Raw genomic sequence first — 11,280 nt, 5'->3', positions numbered from 1 at the left:
TCCACAGTATAGTCACGTCACAAGATAAGACTTTTTTGTCAATATTCCTGTTGAGTTCTTATCAAATTAGAGGATGCGTTCTGATCATAAATAACTTTTCAAAAAAGCACTTTTAGCTATTCCAGCAAGTGACTTATAATTTCACTGGAGGGCGGAAGGCTGTTGGTATTTAGGTACTTTGAATTTGTTTTCTTAATCCAGAAAAGAATAGAGGGAGTGGGGGTACATTCTGGGTTATATATACAACGGGGGATAGAATTCATCTTAAAAGTTAAAACTATATTACATGCTTACTCAGTACCCTTTTCAGTAATCTATTCTTTTTCTTTTTGTTAATCCATAAAATAGTTTTGAGATTGTCTGCAGAGGGAATAGTAGACCCAAAAAATTGAAAAGAGAACAGCAAGGAACCAAGAATGCATGCCGTCGAAAGGTTCATATTATTCTCTAGAGATGATTTACAAATTTACATATGATTCTTGACAGTAAATAGTTAGCTGCTACTTGGAAGCAGTGAAGCATTAGTTGATAGCCACTTGAAAGTAGATTTAACTATGATTAGATGCTGGGATCCATTTTATCTCTGACTCTTTCCTGATGTTTCAAATCAAATGGTCTTTTAAGAAAAAGAAAAAGAAAAAGAATCCATTGGTCTTACATAATACAGAATATGAGATCTGAATATGGAGCAGCCCAGAGTTCGAGCTGAATTTTTTCTATTCCCAACCGGATGCAAATCTGTTATTTTGGTTAAATCAGGCAGCATTTGATCACATCGGACTGCATAGGATAGTTGAATTCATTCGTTATTTGGTAAGACGTGATTAAGCTACTGGGTGAATTGTGATTTGCCCATGATTGGGTTGCTCTTGGTTTGTTGTGATCTATCTGTGAATCGGCTGCTTAGTGCATTGCTGATAGATGAACCTAATCAACATTGCATCTGAAAACTTATGTATTTTTTAGTTTATACACAAGATATGACGACTGTTTAGATCTTCAAGATTAAGTGCAAAACCCCACAACTTGGCCTGCATTCAATGGGTTCTCTCAAGTAAGGATTGCATCCAGATATCAACCTGTTTGAAATTATATTGCTCACCTATAATTTTCTAGAATTTTTGGCTGAGACCGTATCTTAATGTTTACATACTGAGCCTTGCCCTAAATTAACCTTTGCTAATGGAAAAAAAGCAAGAACGCTTAATTTGCTATAAGTGACAACACTAAAGAATAAAGATGGTCAGTTCAACATTAGAGTATAGCAAAGGTAAACTGAAAGGCAGTATTTGAAATCTTTTGGCAGCCATTCAAGACTAACGAATAGCTAGATTCATAATACAAAGTCTCTTTGACAATCTAACATTCCAAAGCACATCTGCATGATATCTTGTGCAATATAACAGTTAAGTTCATCAAGTTTGCAATATGATTTTTTGTTGTTACTGAGAAGAGGAATGTTAATGGTGTCCTAATTAATTAAACTGATGCAGCTAAGTATTTGATCTCTTAGTGCAATTTAATATTGAGGCATAGTAAAAATAAAACAATGCTTCTAGGATCGCGTCAATATTTAATGTTATCTTGCTTGACAAAAGTAGGTAACCTACCTACTCTTTTGTTTTTTTTTATTAAAAAAAATCTTAACAGAGGATTTTGCTACAAGAAAATCCTATGTTGCTTTCCACTTGCCTCTTGCCCAATCAGGACCATCCAAAGAGCTTAGTCTCCACTTTGATCTCTTTATTAGCTGGCTTACTTGCAACTCATATGTTTGGCATGTGCCCAATGCTAACAATACCATCATCATCTTTAACCAGGTGTGATTCCACTGATGATTGGCAGCAATGATGAATGGCAGTGGAGGTGTTAATTAATAAGGTCATATATTTCGTAAAGTAGTAGTGATTGGACTATTTAATTAGAGTTTGATCCACTTTTCCAATGATTCGTGTCGCTAATATGTTGGATAGATGTTGGATTTTATCTTGTGGGACTTCTCTGTTTAACATGGCAACTACATGGGAAGCAATCACTAACAAGTAAGTAACAACAGTATGTGTTGGAAGGTTTTGATTACGTCGACGCAACGAAAGTAAAGATCTTTGATGTAGATGGAGAAGGCCTGATTACAAAATAATCATCTTAGTAGATGTGTAGATGCTTAGATGGAGGAAGACTCGATTACGACATAATGATCAAGTAAATGATTTACTCCAAAGTTGATGTCGAACCAACCACACATATAGATTCGCCTTTCAAACTCTAAACTTAATTTAGACACGGCTTTGGGAAGAGAGAAAGAACTAGAAGAATATATATATATATGATATAATAACTCTTTAGGGTGTGTCATAATTCCATAATGATTAGATCTATCCTAATCTACTTAGGATTACAACATGATCATGCTATATATATATATATATTTTTTTGTATTATAAAAGATAATATATTATCAGAAAAAGACCGCAAAAATATCTCAAATATCAAACGCAATACATAGGGTATCCCTATATAATAAGCTAAGTAAGGTGTGGGAACAAAATAAGACTACGCCGAAGAGAAACCTTGCTCCCTTCCCAAGGGACAATATATGGCTAGCTTACAGACAAATCCTCCATATTGCAAAGAGAATGGAAGAGATGTTGTGCAACCTAGCATTGGTGAGTAATAGATCCCAAACAGCTCTCCAAAGAAACATTTTAATTTTTAGGAGCAATAAGTAACTTCTAAAGTATTGGCCACTCATTCCAAAATTTTCTTTTGACAACAATCTTTAAGAGTCTGCAAGGAATCGAGATAGCAATACGACAATTGTTTTACCCATTGGGCTCGAGGTGCAACTTTGATTATTCTTAGAGGGGAATATATGTAAGGGCATGGCATAGCTAATCTCTCCTAAGATACTAATATAGCTTAATTATCTAAAAATCTTACACTTGATTGACAATAAATTATGACACTTTCCTATGACCAAGAGTATGAGTATTTTTTTTAATTATTTATGAACATGAAAGCTAGATATGGGCTGGACAAAAGGCTAACCCTTCCTAGATACATAGGCCCTTAGGCCTCACCAAACTTTTAGCTGTCTAGTCTAGACTTAAAGCCATATGCGTCGCCGAATGATTGCTCTGAACCAAAAGTATGAGTAACTTTAACAAAAGTACACACTAGTAGATTTCTGATCCACAATGGATCTAATGATGTCTTATCTAATAGTACCTACAAATTCAAAAAGATGTTTATTTTTGTATCCAACACAAAGTGGCTTTTCGATTTTTTACTTACTGTTTTTTCGCTAAATATTTTCAAAAGGAGGTCACTTAGAATACAACATGGTTTTGGCATTAATAAAGTTTATAAATATCGTATTAATCTATTATTTTCATAACATTATATTTTTTAAATTATATTACTAAGGTGTCAAGAATAAATATGGTAATTTAAAAATTTTTGATCCCAACATTAATTAGTTATTTAACATAGTGTAAGATCTTATTTTTTTAAAGGCTATGAGGAGATATTGTAATTATAATATAATAATTTTTTAGAGGTTATGAGGAGATGTTGTAAGCAAAATGTCTCATTCTTAGTGAGTTTAATTGCCAAATAAATCATGAAATAAACTGGAGGATCATTAAAAATAATCAGCTATGCTATTAATTATATTACACTTTTCACTAGCGTCAAGCAACCCTAATTACCAAATCATTGATCCTAAAGAGAGAGAAAATTATGAAAAATTATGAAAAGATCATGAAGCAAGAAAAAAAGCACAACGATTATGATCCACAAATAATATTCTCTATTCAACCTATCAATATTAAGAGAATAAGAGAATGCCAACGCCTCCTACTTCAAACTTGTACACTTAATTTATCCGCGGTTTAGGTGAAGTTATAATTGTTAGTCAACTGCTTAGCTAAGATGTAAAAGTACTAAATTACCTCAACATAAATACAGTCTATTCGAAGATGGCATAAATAGTGTGGTCATTTTGTTACTTATTCATAGTAGAAAATATTGACGGCAATACAACACCTTTATTTTTGGAGATCTCGATCACAAAGATGGCCAAGTAATTTTAAGTTTGAACTGCAAAGAGGTAGCTAAAATCAAGCTAAATCAGAGAAGCAAATTGTAATTTACCTGAGAAAATAATACAAATTGATCTGTAATTGCAAATCCACCAATTTTTTAGTTAATTTCTCCATGGGGAAAATGTATTCAGAGATGAAAATATTTTTTTTAATTCTGGTCTGTTTTGGGAATTCGGACGTGGCTATCTATGCTTGGAGAGGATAAGGCACAGAAGACAAGGCTAATTGGTCAATATCGTGTGGGGCCCGCCGAGATGCAGCTCATTGATTGGACGGTCGGCGGGCCCCATTGGGGGGAATCGCATAAAGTCCAGTATGTGCCTTGTGTCCCTCCCCGTCTCTGTCCCTGCGGGGTATTTTGGTAATAACGACAAAGAGCGTGGGCTATTCCCTATCCGATCCAAATATCGTGCTACAGGGGCAATGGTGACTTTTTGTCGTAGCATAGTATCGGAGTCACATGATCGAATTACTATTAGGTTATCTAAAAGTATTTAAATAAATAGGTTATTTTAAATAATTCTGAGAACTAAAAATATTCTCTTAATTAGTCATTTTAAACTAATCTCTACAGTTACATATATCAGTTCATATAATTGATGTAAAACCATTTATTAATTACACTTTAAGATAAAAATTAGTTTAGCTTTATTAACAAATACCATTTAATTTATTTTTGGTAAAAATAAAATAATTGAATATTAAGGGCAGTTAAATTATTCTGAAAAGTTATAGAGCTTAGGTGAAAAGGAAAAAAATATATATATTCCACACAATATATTTTCATGAATTTAGTTTTCAACCCTACCAAACCTTGTTGAATTTATATTTCGAGCTCATGTCTTATAAATTAGATAATCTGCAATAAATATTCAGTGCATTTGTATATGTAAATTAGTTTTCTTTACATGTAAACTATTTTCTCATGGATTCCATCATAATTGGTCTCGATTCACCTTACACTTTGCGGCATCGTTTTGCCTCCAAGGAATTTGAGACCTAAACTTCATTGAGATCACTCGATTACTCAACCTCCTCGTCTCCTTCCTTGCTCGCCTCGTCGATTTCTTCAATTTCAAGACCTAATGCCGAAGCCAATGCAAACTTATCAGTCAACAGATGATCTTGTGGCTAATCCGTCTCTCCAGCTTCGTGTCCATCGCCATGGCGATTACAATCTTATCCCCTATCTCTTCAATCTTTTCCACCGCTGGTGGCGATGGTGAGGAGAAGATTAGGGAGGAAGGAGATGATGTCAGCGTTGACGGCCGACGAGTTGAGGTCGGTGGAGAGGATGATGTGGCATCAAACGAGCGACATGGGAGGAGAGATTCCCATGTGGAGGATTTGGTGTAGATGAGGAGATAGTATTTTCGTCAATAACTTATGAATAGAATAGGTAACATAATCCTAACATAAGGGGTTAATTAAGATATTTCTGAAAGTTTAAGAGATCATTGTAAAAAATAGTTCAGTAGTTTATTTACTATGAAAAATGTAATGGTTTAGGAGGTGAAAAGAGAATTATCTCTTTATTAAAATATGGGCTGTCAAATGTAATTTTTCCAATAATTAACATTTGAATAAATCCTGTTACGAGATAATTATTGGGAAAACAATTTTCCCAATAAACTTTCTGACTACAGGAGGGGGATAAATCGGTCATTTTGACTCCTACAGTAGGAAGAGGTCGTAGCACGGAAGCACCGTATGTTGCGATCCCGGCCGTACTATAAGTTGCTGCTGGTCTTCCGCCGAATTTACCGAACTGACCTTAAAAGCGGAGAAAAAAGCACACGGGTCCCACTCACGAGCTCCTCACGTGGGCCCCTCTCTCCTCTTTGTTCTCTCTCTCTCCCCCCTCTTTGCTCTCTCTCTCTCTCTCTCTCTCTCTCGATACTTACGAGTTACAGTTGTGCAATCCAGAAGACGTAAGGGGAAGAGACAAATATTAAACTCCGACTTTTCTGTTGTTTCGAGGTACTTGTATTGATTTATTGAATCATTTTCGGCACTTTTGATTTCAAAGTTGGATTATTTTTTAACAATTTTAGCTCTTCTCTTTCTATCTGATCGAGTGATTTTTTTGAAGAATTTTTATAAATGATATCTCGGGTTAATTTTCCTTTTTTTTTTCTATAAAATCTCAGCCAAGAACTTGGACTTATGATTTCTGGGCTTATCTCGATTGATTTGAACCCTTTCAGTTTCTTTTCTTTAACGACAAAGAACTTAATACGATATTACGGTGGTTCCTTGTAAAGCTTTTGTGTGTGTGTGTGTGTGTGTTTCAGGGATCTTGTTGCAAGATTACCTTGCTTTGCTTAATCTGTGTTGCAGGCTTTGGAATCTTTCTAGTGTAGGCAAAAAGGAGAGGGAGTTGTTTGTTTATCCACAGTGATTTCTGGTAGTAGGATTCAGCTAAAAGGAACGTGGGATAACCATTCAATAATTTGTTGATTCATATCCATGCAAATCTTCATGGGGGTAATCCATCTGATACATGAGCTATAGTCACTGATTATTGTCCTCAAGATTGTTGCTTTTTTTTTTTTATAAAGTAATCCACTTCATTTGATGTCTAGGAATTCGACATTTTTGCTCCAATAAGTTGCAGTTGCTGAATAGAATTTAGAAGAAGGTTCTCATAGTGCACTTCAGAGAAGGTTTTTTCAGCTAAGTGAAGAGCGAAATTTGTTGTTCTTGGTGTGCTTTTGATTCCTGTTTAAGGAACAATGGGCCTTCTTTGTGATTTTTGTGGGGAGCAACGATCTATAGTTTACTGCCGAGCAGATGCTGCTTGTTTGTGCTTGCCATGTGACACGATTGTCCACTCTGCCAGTGCACTTTCTCGCCGCCATTCACGTACTCTATTGTGCGGCAGATGCAGTGTGCATCCTGCATGAGTCCAATGCATCGAGGAGAATCTTTCACTTTGCCAAAGTTGTGATTGGAATGGACATGGGAGCTCAGCATCAGCTCTGGAGCACAAAAGGCAGCCCATCAACTGCTATTCTGGTTGTCCATCAGCAGTAGAGTTTTCTAGGATTTGGTCTTTTACTCTAGATTTCCCTGCAGTGGCAGATTCAATTTGTGAAGAGGGAGTGGGATTAGCTAGAGACGATCCTAATAGCGCGAGTAATTGTTGTGGGCCTTCTGAGATCAGAGGTAATGTAGATAGTCGGGTGAATGGTCTTGGAAACATCAGCAATGGCTCCTCATTAAAGTCTGTAATAGATCCTCTACAATGTAATTTAGATCCGCCGGCTTTTCCAGTCGATTCAACACCAGAGGTATGCAATCTGAACACAGAATATACTAATAGCTACTATTGAGTCAAATTGATCCATGATTATCTTTACAGAAATTATTGGGTGAATAAGTAGACTATATATAGTCTAGACATTCATGTCATAATTATAATGATGAGTTGGACTCTGCTTTCTGCAAATCGCCATCATTGATTTTTCCTTTTAGATGCTTGATTAGTCCCAAGAAGTTCTACAGCACATGCTCAAATTATTTTCATATTAATTGCTAATTTCTATCCATCTTAATTGTTGCATAGGTCTACATCTTTTCTCTCCAGAATGCAACTCTTTCCTCTTTTTTATATGTTTCATGCACAAACAGCCGTTGTTGTCATGATTGAAAAATTAATGGAAGATATTTACTAAATTGTTGATAAAACATTATGCTCTTTTCAATAAAATAATGGCTTCTAAACAAAATGTACATCTGAAAATTGGAATAAGCAAGTATATATGCGCAGCAGTAGTAGCAAATTTTGCACAATAGATGATTCCTCTATGATTGTAGAGTGTATCTTGTTAGTGACAGTAGTGTTGAATATGTTTTAGTATGGTTCAGAACCTCCTTCATTGTTTGTACATGCAGCTAACTTGTACTGAGATAAGGAACCATGAAATCTGCAAGGGTGATCACTTTTATGAAGACGTCAATCTGGATGATGTTGATTTGACTTTTCAGAACTATGAAGAATTCTTTGGTATTTCACAATGTCCATCAGGGCAGTTTCTTGAGGATACTGGAATTGGTTCTCTGTTCGAAGTGGATAATTACACAACTAATTCCAACTGCCAGAGTACATTTGTTGCAGAAGTACAGTAACACAACTCTCTCAATCTTCCTCTATGTTTTCGTTTCATATTTTTTTGCACAAGGCCTATTTCATAAGCAATTATCTGTCATCGTAAATTAGAATTTGATATCATAACCACAGAAACAGTAGTAAAAGTTGAAGAAAAAAAAGATCAATAAGTAGACTTCTATCCTGCCAGGTCAGCCTGAAAACTACATTAGTATGTCTTTCGCTTGATGACTTCCTTTAATGATTCAGTAGCTACCAACTTGTGATTCTGACATTGGTGCACATAATAAATGAAGAACCTTGGAATTGGTTGATTTTGTTGTTTTTCCTTGGTAGGGATTCTTACTAAATTTCATGTATGTGAAACCACATAGGTATTTGAGCATGTGGAATGGCATTTCCAAGGAAAAATGAAGATCATTAGTTTATCACCAGCTTTTTTTTTTCCTTTTTTTTTTTTGACGAAGCAGTTTATTGTCAGTTAGATCTTCTAAATTTTATCTTGATACCTCATGATACCTACTAGAGTTAGTTAAACTAGTTTCTGTCTCATAAGCTAATTAGCGAAGCCATCAGAAAGACTAATTGAGTAAGAAGGAAAAAATATTAAGGACTAGCTTCGTTGTTAGGCAATCTTCACTAAAATGTCCATCTTGTTGGTGACTTCGCTCACTATATATCTGCTTTAAGGACACAGCACATGCTTGATGGAAAGAACACAAACATATGTATTAATCTCTTCACTTGGCTATCGGTCCATGTATGCATGCCTATGTTTGTATTATTCATACAGGCCCTTCTTATCATCAGTAGAGTTTACCAAAACAAAATTATTCCTGTATCTAGTAAACCGGTAACATTGCTTGCATATTAACATCTAATAAATGCTCTCAGGCATCATCCTCTGGGCAGGTTGAATCAACACATGCAGCATGCAGTACTGCAGTATCTGCAGATTCCCTGATGTCAAATCCAGGAACGGATATTGATCCTAACCTGTGTTTCAGTTCAATAAAAGCTTGTTCCAGCCTATCCCTTTCCTTCTCAGGTTTGACTGGTGAAAGCAGTGGAGGAGACAACCAAGAATGTGGGAAGTCATCTACGCTAGTTATGGGTGAAGTGCCATGGTGCCCTCCTAGCCCTGAGTGCTTTTCATTTTCATCAGCTGGCAGGGATAGTGCAGTAATGCGGTACAAAGAAAAAAAGAAAGCTAGGAGGTAAGCGGACCCCTATATTTTTCAAAAAAATTACATGCATATGACGGTACACTTATTTTATAATTCCTGTATCTGATTTATAATGCACCAAGGAGTTACATTCCTTAAATCTCAAATTAACATGATGTATCCTGTCTCCATTTTCTCAGATCAATCATGTTGCACTTTGAGGGTCAAAACATGTCTGTTCATATTCTTTACAATGCAATCAATTTTTTTATTGCTAGTCATAAGTTGAAATCGAGCCAAACCACAAGGGCTTAAGTGCTTAAGTTTAATATTGTTTACCGTTTAATAAGGCCCACAGTTTTGGGAACGAGTTAAGATGAGTATTAACCCTTTAATTGTGATGATGGGAATTGAATATTTTATAATGCATGAGGGAAGTGAAGCACAGACTCACAGAGCTGAAGGGGCTTGAGAAATCATTCTGACACTTTGTTGCCTGACAAGGCCATTCTTAAACCATTTTCCAGAGAGTTGACTGTTTGAGTTAATACCAATTGCGACTACCGACTTCTGTCCTTATAATTATGACTGAAATCTCATATCTTTCCAATTTTCCTTTTGCGCAGATTTGATAAGAAAATCAGGTATGAATCTCGTAAAGCCAGGGCAGATGTGAGAAGACGAGTGAAGGGGAGGTTTATAAAGGCCGGTGATGCTTATGATTATGATCCACTCTGCCAAGATAAGAGCTTCTGATGATGGATATGTGTTTCGCCGCTTGAAGTATAATTTATTACATATTCAGAAGATGAATGGAACTTAATTCTTACTAATCGTCTTTCCAAGTATCAAGCCTGCCACCATTGGAGGATGATTCGAATTTCACAAGCAGCATAAAAGGATTAGAATTGTCTTTTTTCTAATTTCTTCCTCAGAGGAAAGCCTTTCCTGCAATTAATAAGGTTGAGGAGACTCATATTATCAGGCCAAATTGCATTGCTGCAGTTTCATTGTTACTCAACATGCATGAAGAAATATATGTTCCAGAAAAATGCCTGCAAATTCAGCTGGTCATAAACACCTCTCATATCAATCCTTTTTTCTGGTCCTGGTCAAGGATTTAGCTGCAAACTCATGATCTGCAGCTGAAACCAAAGACTAGGAAGGTTTTTTTTTTTTTTTTTCAACATACTTATTATGTATATATTTTCCATGTGCAACTTGTTGAACATCATCTAGTTTATGTAGATGAGAAAAAAACTTGTACTTATTCGACACACCTAAGGAAAACATTTTACATTTTATGTGTAAGAGCGTGACTGAAAGGCTACTATGTTGGCCTTAGAACCATTTGTTTGTAGATACAGATGTAATAATTGATTTGAAGCTCTGGGCATCCTCTCTGTAGAGCTATGTTCTGTACAACTTCTTAGTTTGCTCCTATTCTTAATTAAATTCCCTTAGCATAATCTATTGATGAATACTAGTTTATGCTAATGTCTGTTTAATATATTGAAGGGCTTTAAACCTCACATCATATGTATCATCCTATGCTTAATTCTAGCATTTTTGCCACTCCAGGTTCTTTAAATGCTATGTCAATGTGTACAAATATTATCATCAGAGAAGAAAGACAGTCCATGCAAAACTTAGAATGTAGAACTTGAACTTGAATGCTTGGAAATCACATTTTCTAAATTATTAGTGATAGATAAGCAAATCTTGTGGACTAAACCTTCTCATTTTCTTTCTTTTTTTTCTTTTACCTTTTTCCTGGCTCTCCTATAGCAGAAGCTTTCTTGAGGTTTTCATGAACATACTACCTTAATTTAGCCTTATTGTGAAAAGCCAACTCTTTTTGATATCTTCTACAAATCAGCTCATACCTGCAAAACAT

The 11,280-nt window shown here is 35.5% G+C and overlaps 2 protein-coding genes across 3 annotated transcripts; both read left to right on the top strand.

The window, feature by feature from the left end:
- The first annotated feature begins 5,949 nt into the window (after positions 1–5,949).
- LOC140793217 (zinc finger protein CONSTANS-LIKE 9-like) lies at positions 5,950–10,773 on the top strand. Of its 2 annotated transcripts, XM_073144581.1 has the most exons (6): positions 5,950–6,086; positions 6,447–6,593; positions 6,692–7,399; positions 8,004–8,228; positions 9,112–9,434; positions 10,010–10,773. In XM_073144581.1, the coding sequence occupies exons 5-6, from the start codon at positions 9,181–9,183 to the stop codon at positions 10,137–10,139; spliced, it is 384 nt and encodes a 127-aa protein (XP_073000682.1). In that variant the 5' UTR covers positions 5,950–6,086; positions 6,447–6,593; positions 6,692–7,399; positions 8,004–8,228; positions 9,112–9,180; the 3' UTR covers positions 10,140–10,773. The 2 variants fall into 2 exon arrangements, with proteins under 2 accessions (XP_073000682.1, XP_073000681.1); XM_073144580.1 differs by lacking the exons at positions 5,950–6,086; positions 6,447–6,593 and having other exon boundaries at positions 7,018–7,399; positions 9,130–9,434.
- Positions 6,842–8,237, top strand: LOC140793753 (zinc finger protein CONSTANS-LIKE 10-like). The gene is made up of 3 exons (XM_073145436.1): positions 6,842–6,971; positions 7,185–7,399; positions 8,004–8,237. Exons 1-3 carry the CDS (start codon positions 6,842–6,844, stop codon positions 8,235–8,237), a joined length of 579 nt encoding a protein of 192 aa, XP_073001537.1.
- Positions 10,774–11,280: the final 507 nt, after the last annotated feature.

Source organism: Typha latifolia, chromosome 8, assembly GCF_019914945.1.
Source record: "Typha latifolia isolate L0001 chromosome 8, TyphaL0001v2, whole genome shotgun sequence".
Lineage (NCBI taxonomy): Eukaryota > Viridiplantae > Streptophyta > Magnoliopsida > Poales > Typhaceae > Typha > Typha latifolia.
The sequence above is the reverse complement of the archived record's forward strand: the minus strand, read 5'-3'. Positions and strand labels throughout refer to the sequence as shown.